Raw genomic sequence first — 13392 nt, 5'->3', positions numbered from 1 at the left:
TTTCCTAATCCTCATCCTCCCCGGTAAGCTGCAGCCTCATTTCTTTGCCTTCCACAGCACTTTCATATATATAGTTGTTTCCATTCTTGCATTCTTGCACGCTGGTTCTTTCACTTTGTTTCCATGGATGGTCCTCTGTACTCCACCATCCTCTGATGTTATTATGCACACTACATAATTTATATATATTTTCAGTATTGTATGAGTGTGGCTGACACCTTGTCTGGGGGTCTTTGGATAACTACCTCATATTTATTTGATCTGCTCAGTACTTTTCTATTATATATACTATTTAGGAGGTGTATTAACAGGCCTTGCGGTTTTGTGTATAATCTGCATTCTTTACTATTATCATAGAGTGCCCCACTGTTCATTGTTTTTAGTGTTTTTATTGATTTTTTTTTTACTGAATAAAGATTAATTATATTTTTTGATACATTGATTGAGTGGTGCGGTTTCTTAGGGAACTACCTGTTCTTGTTTTGTGTATACGATTATTTAGTTCCTTTCTGCACACTCTCTGTTACTTACCCATATTTTATGGTGTAGTGGATGGTGCTTGCCCAAATTTGGTGGTTTTTCGAGGCAAAAAATAGCCCAGTCATTAAAGAGAACCAGAGATGAAGCACCTTCATGTATTTTATTACATTTATCAGTGGGAACATGACAGTAAACACCTACCCTGCTTTTAGTTTCATTGTTATCTGCTTAATTAGTCTATTAGCAACTGTGATAAGAATCCACCGACTATTCAGTCGAGGTTTGACCTGGAATCATTATAGCTGAGTCACTCTTCTGTGTAATCTTTTCAAGCCCAAGCCTTCCCCTCTCCTGGCTTAGATTTCCTGCTTTGCATACTGAGAGCTGTGATGATATGGGAGAGGCTGCTGCTCCTGAGAGAGAAGCTCTGTGGCTGTAATATGATCCCTGTGTGCACTAGATACTGATAATAACGGCAGTTTCATAAGAGACACTTCCTACAGGCAGCTGTTCATCATACCAAAATGAAAGCACATAGATGAAAGGCTGCATTTAGCCTAGATAGCAGCATAGTCTCTTATGGCCTAGACAGCACATCCAGAACAACTCATAACCCGTAAGGAGAAGGGATATGAGCCGGCGGCCATTTTTGATTTTTCCTGGAGCAATAATGGATAAAAAACACTCAAAAAGGCACACCAGATCGGCAAAATTATCAGATAGAGCATTTATTCTTTACAAGCTATCAACTGATATGTTTATTTTGTGTGAATCGTTCATCTCTGGTTCCCTTTAAGTTGCACTCTTTTGTGTCTTTTATAACAATAAAAACATTTGAAACCAAAATAAAGCTATTATCGATAATCAAATAAACTTGCATTTATTATTTTAGCTGATCTTAGTTCTATTATAAAACAATGGCACGTGACTTACACTGTGATAAAGATATCTCAAAACTGCCCACCATAAATATTAATGTATTAAAAAAGTTTATTTTAAGTAACGTCACATGGGTGGAATATAAAACAGGGGAAAGTGACAGAAGTCCGTACAAAGACCCCCTGCCTGATTAATCCCCTGACAATGCTTATTATTTAAGCTCGGGCACTAAACCAAGGGACCATTTCCCAGAATAATGTACACAATTAAATACAAAGCATAATAAACTGATTCATCTCACACCAAGAGACAGTCTCTTATGAACAGTCCAAACCATCTGAAACATTAGGGAGACAAGATGTTCTGGAACACAGGACATCAAAAGGTACAGCAGTGACTGTCTGGTACAAAATATTCCTATAATATTCTTATAGATTGCAGTTGGCAAGAGAGCCTCCCTAAATGTTAAATACTTCACTGGTGTTGTAGTTATTATGAAACATATGACTTTATCACTGTGAATACAAAGGCAAGGGTCATTGCAGTTGAAGGGATCGCATGCAATCCAACCAGAGAAGACTTGAAGAGACACTGAAGCGAACAAAAAAAATTTATGATATGATTGATATGTGTGTAGTACAGCTAAGAGAGCATTAGGAGCAGAGACATAAGTCTAATATTGTTTCCAGTACAGGAAGAGTTAAGAAATTGCAGTTGTTATCTATGCAAAAGAGCCAGTGAGCTCCATGTCTTTCAAAGTCGCAGAGAGCTCTGTCTTCTGAAGCGTGTTATCTCAACTGTCAGTCATTGTATTTTATTTTACTCTCCAGAGGACAGGTCAATAGTTCACTAGCCTGCTCTGATAAATCATTTAGAATGCTGAGTAGTGTGTAAGCTGCAAATATTAGAGAATGATGCAATGTTATAAAAAACACTATATAACTGAAAATAAAAGAATATTTTCTTTGCTACTAATGTTCTAGTAAATATCCGTACTACACAACCAATTCATGATATCATAATTTTTTTTTCGCTTCAGTGTCGTTTTAAGATGTAATGGGGCGCTAGACAAGGTAGTAGAGTTTTCACCCCCTTGTGGTCTTTCTGGTAAGCTGAAGTGAAGAGAGGTTAGAAAAGGTGACAGGTGGGCCTGCTCACATTCAGGCAGTGACATTTATGATCTCTTTACCATTTTTCATAGAATATGAATACTAACACAAAAAACTTTTCTTTCACTCATGGTTAGTGTTGGCTGAAGCCATTTATTGTCAAACAACTTGGTTTACTCTTTTTAAATCATAATCCCCTCTGCTATTTGCAATCTTCATGCTACCACTTGGTACAATTATCCAACAACATGGCCTGACGTACCACTGCTATGCCGATGACACGCACCTACACTTGTCCTTCACACCTGGTGGAACAATCCCTACTCCAAAAAGAAATTCTTGCTTAGCTGAACTACAAGAGAAGATGAACAACAACTGGTTGAAACTGAATGCTGACAAAACTGAGGTCCTTGTTGTCCAAGGCCAGTGCTTGGCATCAAAGCAGCTATATTCTAAATCAACACCAACCAGGATAGGAAATTCAGACATTAATAGCTCCGACCTTGTGCACAGCCTTGGTGGTTGATTGATGGGGAATAAAGCTTCAGAAAACAAATCTCTGATGGATGGAGATTAGGATATCAGAACCTACAGACATATGGCGATCTGGAGATCAGAACTAATTGGAGAGACAGAGTTTAGGAGATCAGACTCTTCTGACATACGGAGATCAGAAACCTTTGATGTAGGAGATCAGGACCCTCTGACACAGGGGATCAGAACCCTCTGACATATACAGATCAGGACCCTCTGACATAGGGGATCAGAACACTGACATATAGAGATCAGCACCCTCTGACATAGAGGATCAGAACACTCTAACACGGGATCAGAACCTTCTGACACAGGGGATCAGCACCCTCTGACATAAGGGATCAGAACACTCTAACACGGGATCAGAACCCTCTGGAACAGGGGATCAGAACCTACTGACATATAGAGATCAGGACCCTCTGACATAGGGGGATCAGAACCCTCTGACATACGGAGATCAGAACCCTCTGATGTAGTAGATCAGAGCCCTCTGACATAGGGAATCAGAACCCTCTAACACAAGTGATCAGAACCCTCTGACATGGGATCAGAACCCTCTGACATGGGATCAGAACCTTCTGAGATATATGGAGATCAGGACTCTCTGACATAGGGGATCAGAACCCTCAAACATGGGAGATCCGAACACTCTAACATGGGAGACCCAAACCCTCTGACACGGGATCAGAACCCTCTGACACAGGGGATCAGAACCCTCTAACACAGGGGATCAGAACCCTCTGACATGGGATCAGAACCCTCTGACATAGGGGTTTCGAACATTCTGACATATGGAGATCAGGACTCTCTGACATAGGGGATCGGAATCCTCTAACATGGGGGATCAGAACCCCCTGGCATATGGAGATCAATAGATCAGAACCCTCTGACATATGGAGATCAATAGATCAGAACCCTCTGAGATAGGTGGATCAGAACCCTCTGACATGGGAGATCAGAACTCTCTGACATATGGAGATCAGAACCCTCTGACATGGGAGATAAGAACCCTCTGACATGGGAGATCAGAACTCTCTGACATATGGAGATCAGAAACCTCTGGCATATGGAGATCAGAACCCTCTGACACCCCTAGGGGGTGCTGGATGTACCGTATGTATTAATAACTCACCCTCTGTAGGAAGGCTGCTCGGTAGATTTGCCATTGTTGATCTTGCAGTTGTAGTGAGGCGTCTGTAGGGTGTTCCGTGATTTCTGCTTGTATGACGGGGGACTTCAGTGGTGGGGAGGAAGTCGTCACACACTTTATCTTTTGACTGGTGGAGGAAAACATTTAAGGAATCATGACATTACATAAGGCTGTAAACATTGTCTGTTTGTGAAACAGAAAAAACTCTAAAGGCTGCATACCAGATCTCGGAATTCAGTTCTGGACACCACATTACAAAAAAGATATTGCCGTTTTAGAGCAGGTGCAGAGACTAGCAACAAAATTGATACGTGGGATGGAAGGTCTCACTTACCAAGAAAGGTTAGATAAACTGGGTTTATTTAGTCTAGAGAAAAGACGCCTTAGAGGGGATCTAATTAACATGTATCAATACATCAGAGGGCAATATAATAGCTTGGCGGATGAGCTTTTTGTCCCTAGGCCTTCTCAAAGGACTAGAGGATATGATCTGCGCATGGAGGAAAAACGTTTTAGACATTTATTTAGGAAAGGGTTCTTTACAGTAAGAGTGATTAAGATGTGGAATGCATTGCCACAGGAAGTAGTTATGGCAAACTCTATACCTGCATTTAAAGGGGGCTTAGATGCTTTCCTTGCGTTGAAAGACATCCATGGCTACAATTACTAGGTAATGCCTAATGATGTTGATCCAGGGATTTTATCTGATTGCCATCTGAGGTCGGGAAGGAATTTTTTTCCCTTTTCGATGGACATACGTCTTTTTTCAACCAAAATAACTATGTAACTATGTAAAAGGAGCTCTTCCTGCAGGTGAAAAAAGCCATCCTTAAAGAGAATCCGAGGTGGGTTTGTGACATCAATATTAGGACACAGAGGCACATTCTGCATACAATGCCCAGCCTCTGTGTCCCCCCAGTGTCCACCCGTGCTCTGCTGTCCCTCTTATAAAAACCTCCAGGATAGCGGAACGCAGATTGTCGCTAGTTGGCTGTTTACCTTTCTGCTGCCATTCACCGCCACTCCCCCACCTTTATAAGTGGAACGCTTAGGATCAACACGATTTGTCTGGATTGGCCAGAAGAAGCAAATGGCGATGGAGGACGGTGGAATCAATGCATGCCTATGAGAAAAGACAGCGTCAGTTCTCACCAGGCTGCTCGTCATGTATGTTTTGCCTGTTGCCGTCCATTCGAATCCTTTGCAGCTGCTGCTGGCATCCATTCAGGTCCCTGCGAGGAAGAAACGGTTGTATACCTATCAGAGCCCATCATGGTCCCACTGATTTCCAATAGACCAATTGGAATTGCCCCTTTCCAGAGAGGACTCTCATTGGTTCACTGAGTAATGGACCAATGAAAATCCTCCCTTGTGCTCATGGAGGATTCCAACTGATCTTTTGCCAATCAATGGGAGCCTGATGGGGCTCTGGGATTGGTGTATTGGCATGTCCAGCGAGAAGAGGACTCAAAAGGTGGCAGCAGAGGAACGCAACAACAACAGCTACTGAGCAGGTTGGCGATGCAAAAATGGCACAGATGGAAGTGGATGAAAACTGGTAAAACTGCTGTCTGCTTCACGTGCATGGAAATGTAACTAATATTCACTAAATAACCCCCTGTGTGGCTGCTTCAAGTCACGTGACTATGATTTTAAATTAGGATTTTTAGATGAACATTGAAATACTGTGCTTACTGAGCCATCAAATGATGTAAACAAAACCCCATCTTTAAACACAGATCTAAAGATGCAATCTAACAGCTTAATAATCACCTGTTACTGTTTTGTTTTTGTTTTTTTTTATTAAATAAGACTCCTGCAACTAAAAATCTTGACATCTTGATCACCAGGAGCACTGCGTTCAACCAGTCAGTTTTCAGGCTCTGTGGGTGTGGCTGCTGCAGGTGCGAGGCGGGATACACAGTTGTGATTTGTCTAAGAAGACTGCAGCCTGTAACTCAGACACTCTGGCAGGCAGGAAGTGGCTTCATTTAATCAAAGAGACAGAAACTAAGGCCTAATGATATATTTATACCCAGAGTGGGGCCTTAAACTGGATCTACCTTCTTGAAATTGGTTGCTTCAGGGCAGTACAGACAGCTTTGACTTTGATAACTGAATGCCCGATTCCCTTTGCAGTTATAACTCAAAATCATTTTTTATACAATTTATCTATAACGCCTACAAACTTCAACATTAAGTGTACCCGAGGCGACATGTGACACGATGAGATAAACATGTGTATGTACAGTGCAAAACACATTAATAACCAGGCTGTTTTAGTTGTTTTATTTTGCTGCCTGAAAGAGTTAATTTCTAGGCATAGAAGTGACAGTATCTGTCTTGCCAGTAACTTGTCGGGTAAACATCACTGATAAGCAAATTACAGCCGTAAAAGTTTTCCAGGCAGAATACAACTTCTGAGAGCAGAGGGACATAGGAAAAGGTCAATAGTTCATGTATTTTCATTTAGGGACACTTACCGTATATACTCGCATATAGGCCGGCCCACGTATAAGCCGAGGTGCCCACTTTTCCCTCAGAAACAGGAAAAAGTGATTGACTCGCGTATAAGCCCCCTACCCAGTATAACCCCCTCGGGCTCACTTTAAAGTAAGTCTAATTGGTCCTACAGAGCCTTTCTGTTCTCCTCACAGTTTCCTCATTCCCTCGCAGGCTCCTCTGTTTGAATCTCCTGCCGCGGGAGACTTCAGAAGCGATTGGGCTCCCGAAGACCGGAGCGGCCTGTCTTCATAAGCCCGACTGCTTCGGAAGACCAGTGGAAGTGGAAGAGAGCAGACTACGACCGATCGGTCATAGACTGCTAACGGAGGAGCCTGCAAGGAAACATGGGAACCGTGAGGATAACAGGAGGGCTCTATAGGACCCAGAGCCTTCTCTCTCCTTAAGTTAGTATCTGTTTTTTGTTTTTATTTTCACTTTAGACTCCCTTTAAGGGGGCAACAATAGAATAAACTGATGTTGGCTGCTACCAGAAGGCAGCTCTATAGTGACAGCAAAAGAATAACAAGTGCCAGCTTTAAGCAGCAATAAATAAAGCTATGCATCTATAATTCACGGCCAATGCATTATGCTGCATAATTATGCAAGGTTAAAAAGTTACATTATCTTTCCCCGCACTGTACTTCCATTATGATTCCATTAGCGGCGAACGGTTTGAAGAATTCGCTTTGAGCCTCTTGTACAGAGCACCGGGTCGTAGGCAAATACTTTTTAGTCTGAAGGTAAATGTGAAAAAAACAAAGAAGACAATGCCAAGCATGCCTGGAATATAAATGGCGTTGTTTGCGTTCGCATACAAACATGTTAGCGAAAGCCAACAAATCGTTAATTAGCTCTCCGGTAGAACCGTGGCCCACTTTCACGTAAGTCAAAACAAGGCATAATTATGTGTCTATCGATTGCAGGGCACAAGGTATTGCATTTAAACAAGACTACTTATTTTACAAACATGTCTATGGATTTTTATCTTGAAGGAAGCAAAGGGTATATAGTCTGGCTGCGGCAACTGATGTCTCTTTATGTAAATACTGTACACAGGAACAAGTGACCTCTGTGTAAGCTGAACATTATTTCCTATGAAGCTGAACTCTTGACAGCTCCGCAAACCCTTGCATTAGAACACAATACGCTGCAAGAAGCGCCCGAGGGGTAATGGCGATGAATAAAAAAAAAAAAAAATAGAATAAATATGAACAATAATTAGGATTTACTTGGCTGGTGCTGTCACAGGAGCCCTAGTGGTCGGAACGCAAATTGCCTTCCAATCGGTTTCAGCACACGGATCATGCAAGCTGTGGTCGCACTCGGTGCACGGAAATCGATGGAACTTGGGCAGCAGCCCGACTTAAAGGGAGCCTGTGAGGTACGGTAATTACAACTTTACACACTATTTCAGGGTATCTGCCACCACCACAGGTATGGACTATACTGACTGACTATTTCTCGACCTGCAAATAAAAACGGATAAAACACGCTGTATCCTGTCTAGATAACAATGCAATAGTAGCGTCTCTCCAGAAGTCTGGTCCAGTTTGTGCGGTTCCGAAATTCGTACGCGTGGGGGTAAAGTGGTTAATAGCCAGTATGAAAAATAAAAGAAAGGGAGAAAAAATACTTTGTTTCATGGAAAGATGTCCTTTTGTGGGAAGAATCATAAAGTCCTTGGTAAAATCCTTTGTTTCAGCTCAATTTAAAATCCAAGCAAAATGGTTTCAAGTTCCGCAAAGTTCTTTGTTTCAGAGCAAGATTGAAAGTTCAGCAAGATGGCCGCCAACCATGTGTCCTCTGGCTGGCAGCAGACTGTTCTCATACAGATGGAATTTGGAGGACTGAGGGGAGAGCCCCTCGCAGATGCTTTTGATGAAGCTGATTTGGGGGTGTGGCAATGCAGGCCCCCTCTGAATTAACCACCAATAACAGTTCCTTCCCTCTGAGAGATTTTGGGTTTAAACTTATTAAATGCCGTAACTCACAAACGGTACACGTCATATTCAGGTGGATAACAGATTCATACTTGTCGGAAAATACAGATTAATATGACATTAGACATAGCTAGTGCAACGGACCCAGTTCTTGAGAAGGGTCATACCTCAATAACCGGACGGGCTATCGCGAAGAATTTCATATCAGTCCGATGGCCAGATTTTACAGAATAAGATTATATGAATTTTATAGCTGTGCGATGTATGGTTGCCATATAATCGACAAGAAACCATACATCATATGCATTCAGATGGCCTGTGGTCGGTGCCGGATAGTTTGGAGTGAAAGCAGGTTTTGAATAGCCCCCTGCTGGGATTAGCTTCCTTGGCTCTGAAAAGACTACTGGTTTTTAGTGTTACACCTCTGGCTTAATTAGCAAGTCACAGGGCCAGGTTTCCTCCCAGCTGGTAAAGGGGGGGGAGGGGGGGGGGACAACTGCCTTTTAAAAAAAAAACAGGAATGTCAGTCTCTGATTGCTTGCTCGACTACAAAAAATGGCAGTCGGAGCAATAAACCGATTGCGTTCTCGTTTCTCACGACTGTTCCGTGACAGGTGCCAAAACACAAAATTATTCTAAGTACTTGACAATGTGTTTCATGATTCAATTCACTTCCTCAGGTCTGAGCTGCAAACAATAATAATGTGAAACAAAGGGCAAAGAGCCTTAAAGTAAACCTCCAAACTAAAAATCTACTCAGCAGAAAACGCTTGGTGTTTCTTTAACAGTTTCACAGCATCAGAACTTTGTTTTTCTTACCCAAGCCTCATTTTTAGCTGCACAGAAGCTAAATTCTTTCCCATCAAAGAAATCTGCCGGGCACTTTCCCCCCGATGCTGTGCAAAGGATGATGGGATTTCTGATGTTGTTGTTCTCGTTGTCTAGCGCGTGCAACTGGGAGGGGTGATCAGGACACAGGACAGTTGGAACTGTGTCTCATGCTCCGTCACCTCCTTTCAACCAAAAAGATGGCTGCCCTCATGAAATCACAAACCTTTGCCTGTTCTTTTAAAAACAGGGTGGGTAAGAGATTACTGTATATTATCTATCTATTTTAATTAACATAACGAATGTAACTTAATGACAGTATGTTTGTTTAGGCTGAGGTTCCTCTTTAAGGTGGGCGGCCATACACCTCAAATTTTTTATATCCCACAGTTTTATGTTATGTTTAAAAACTTAAAAAAGCTCAATGACACAGTCTGTCCCTTATCTCAGAGTGCTAAAATATATGAACTGTTGACCTTTTTATCTATCCCTTACTTTCAAAAGCTCAGATTTCTGTCAAAAAAGCTGTAATTTTTGTAGTAGTGAAGGAGGCTATAATCCTACTGGGTCCAGACTTGATAAAAACTGTCAGTTGCATAGCATAACATTAACTCTTTCAGACAGAGAAAAAAGAAAAGCAACACAGCATAGTTATTTGTGCACTTGGCACTGTACATACAGATCTATCGCACCATGTCACATGTCACTTAAAGGGAACCCAAGGTGGGGATTTAAACTAAAAAAAAATGCTACCTGATCCGGGGGTGGGGGCTACTGGCTGGATCAGGTCCGCTCTGCACCGCTCCTGTGGCCTGCAATGCCTCACTTTAGTTTCCGTGACTCTGCGTAAAACACACACAGCAGAGTGCAGAGAGGCAGGAGAGCTGCCGTGTAGCAGCAGAGCTGCCCAGCTGGGGAAGGGTTTAAGGAACGCACCCAGTGGGCGTTTAGCAGGGAGTGCCACTCCTGCATGAAACGCCCCTTTCCCCTCGAGATGCCGACAAGCTGAATGTCGGCAAATTCGGGGGTGATAGCGCAGCACTGGGGGTGCAGAGAGCAGCACAGGGGGGGTACAGAAGCATGTCATGCAGCAGGGAACCTGCCTCTGTGTCCCATCTGCCTACACCACCCTCTTGCGCTGTCCTCTGCTTCCCTTTAAGGTTAATATTTGAAACTATGATCATAATGTAATCAGTGCATAGTCAGCTTTATGATTCACAGGGACATCACCAGAGGTGACCACAGTTAGAAGTATAATAGATTCCTGTTTTTCACATTACCTCTTCCGGACAGCCGTTTTCCACCCAATCTTGCCGATGACGATCAAATCCACTGGAACATCTTTAATATAAAAAAAAAGGTAATACAAGTAAGTTGTGATGAGAACTTTAATAGGCTTTGATTGCTATGAAACATTATTCTGTACTAGCGTACTCCTCTGGGGGTTACACAGCGCTTGCGAGATACACGGCTATAATTACAGCTGAGATGGAATTTCATATGCGGAGTTGTCAAATTTGTGCAACATAAGCATAGAAATTCATCTATTTACTCACTTAGGCAAATTCAGACATTTAAAGTTTGTGAAAGATCCATTTTCCTATTTTCACTCCAGCCCCTAGCAACCAATCAGTTATGTCAGTTACCATAAGGATGTCCTGTTGCTGCTGCAGTGAAATTAAATCATGCTGGTTGGATTTAAATTCTTAAATTGAACTCTCTAGTAGGCATGAGCGGCACTGTTTCCTGAGTAATGTAACTCTACCTGCTCATTTTCTAGGAGGGGGCAGCGGCAGAGAGAGATGACTTACCTATATGACCGCCTCTTGCTGGGGCACTTCATGCTGCGCGCCATCCTCCCGACACTTCCTACTTCACAGCTGGAGGATGGAGTGCAACATGAAGAGTTGCAGCAAGAGGCGGGCATACAGGAAAATCATCTCTCTGCCGCTGCCCCCTCCTTGAAAATGAGCAGGTAGAGTTACGTTTCCCAAGAAACCGTGCCCGCTCATCCCTACTAGAGAGTTCAATTTAAGAATTTATATCAGACCAGCATGATTTAATTTCACTGCGGCAGCAACAGGACATCCTTATGGTAGCGCTCTCTCTGCCGCTACCCCCTCCTTATAGGTATCTTTCTCACAAAACTGTGCTTGCTTATCCCTACTCTCTAGGGAACATCAGCTTGGATGTGGATGTCGAGTTGAAAGGCCTTTTGTTTGGGGTGGGGGTGAAGGGGGGGAAGTGGATAGAGTAGAGAGAGTATTCTTTTTTTCCACAAAAAGTATCGAAAATAATAAAGATAACTGATAAAAATAGTAATTAACAAAATTCCCCACAGTAACCAATTACCACCACTATGAAAGTGGAGATTGGCACTTGGCAGCCTATAAAACGAAGATCAGGCTAATGGTTGCTTTATCAATAAGGCGCAGGAAGATAATGCTGTTAATGTTAAAGGAATACGGTAGGGGGGGGGGGGTCGGGGAAAAATGAGTTGAACTTACCCGGGGCTTCTTACCCGCAGACATCCTGTGCCCGCGCAGCCACTCTCGATGCTCCTGTCCCCGCCTCCGTTTCACTTCTGGAATTTCAGATTTTAAAGTCTGGAAACCACTGCGCCTGCGTTGCCGTGTCCTTGCTCCCACTGATGTCACCAGGAGCGCACTGCGCAGGCACAGACCATGCTGGGCTTGTGCTATACACTCCTGGTGACGTCAGTGGGATTGAGGACATGGCAATGCAGGTGCAGTGGTTTCCAGACTTTAAAGTCTGAAATTCCAGAAGTGTACCGGAGGCGGGGCCGGAGCATCGGTGAGCAGCTGGACGGGCACAGAAGTCTGCGGTGGACTATCAGAAGCCCCGGGTAAGTTCAACTCATTTTCTACCGACCGCACCACCAAAAACAGACCTTCGGGGATAACCGCTTTAATACATGGTAATCCCCGTCTAGCAGAAGGCCAAGCAGGAAGCAACGCTCTCTAGCGCTCACTTCCTGTGGCTGAATCCATGAAGTGTGTGGAATTGTATTGCCTAAATACACCTCCGCACATAAGCAATGCAGGAGTCATGTCACAGTAATGTATAAACAGTATGAACAAAGAAAAGTGCCATGACTCAGTAGATTATAGGAAAGTAAGCAATGACACCTTTTATTCAATACAAAAACACGTATCACCATAACTCTAAAACCAATTAAAGTCTATATAGCGCTCCACAATAGCCATGCTGCACGCCATGCTGCATACCTCATCCACTCTCCTTCACACGCTCACTCAGACAGGTACTGGTACCCACACAATGGCCGGTCTCTTCACAGTGGGGGAGACACAGCAGTGCCGCTGCAGCAAATGCCTTTAGGACATAACTAGAACCTCCATAGTTATGTTTAAAGGGAACCTGAACTGAGTAAAATTATTTAAAATAAACACATGAGGTATATTCAAATGAACATTGCATAGTTACCTTGCCATCAGTGCCCCTCAGAAGCTCACCATTTTCTTCTGACAATGATCCCTTCCAGTTCTGACAACATTTTGTCAGAACTGAAATATATCAGTTGTTGTCAGTTATATATCAGTTGCTGTCAGTTATAGCTGAGATCACAGCTAATTTGCCAGGTAATGTCCATGTTTCCCTATGGCTCAAGTGGGTGATGTTACAGTTTAACAGTGTGCTGATCAGAAAGCCGTTATGGGGTAATGACCATTTTCAAAATGGAGGACAGAGAATTCCCTTGATCCCAGTGGACAAACAGGATGCAGGACAGGAGAGAGAGATTGATGAGTAGACTACATGGAAGGTAAGTATGATATGTGTATGTTTATTTTGACTTTTAATTTTCAGTTCACGTTTTCTTTAACTCATGCAACCTCCGGAGTACAGGATATGGCACCATCTTCACCTATGGGTCAGGCACAAGGGTTCCGCTGCTGTGTACTTCCTCCTAGGCATGAGTTGTACAATT

At 43.0% G+C, this 13392-nt stretch overlaps 1 protein-coding gene across 1 annotated transcript in view; it reads right to left on the bottom strand.

Moving 5' to 3' along the window:
- The window catches only part of PLXDC2 (plexin domain containing 2), a 634490-nt gene that overhangs the window by 65846 nt on the left and 555252 nt on the right, over positions 1-13392 (bottom strand). Inside the window, exons 10-11 of the mRNA XM_068235593.1 lie at positions 10706-10766; positions 4135-4279 (exon numbers count right to left, since the gene is read on the bottom strand). Coding sequence (XP_068091694.1) covers positions 4135-4279; positions 10706-10766 — 206 coding nt within the window. The remainder of the gene's footprint in view (positions 1-4134; positions 4280-10705; positions 10767-13392) is intronic.

Source organism: Hyperolius riggenbachi, chromosome 5, assembly GCF_040937935.1.
Source record: "Hyperolius riggenbachi isolate aHypRig1 chromosome 5, aHypRig1.pri, whole genome shotgun sequence".
In the NCBI taxonomy this organism is placed as follows: Eukaryota; Metazoa; Chordata; class Amphibia; order Anura; family Hyperoliidae; genus Hyperolius; species Hyperolius riggenbachi.
Note: the sequence above shows the minus strand (reverse complement) of the source record. Positions and strands in the feature narration are given on the sequence as shown.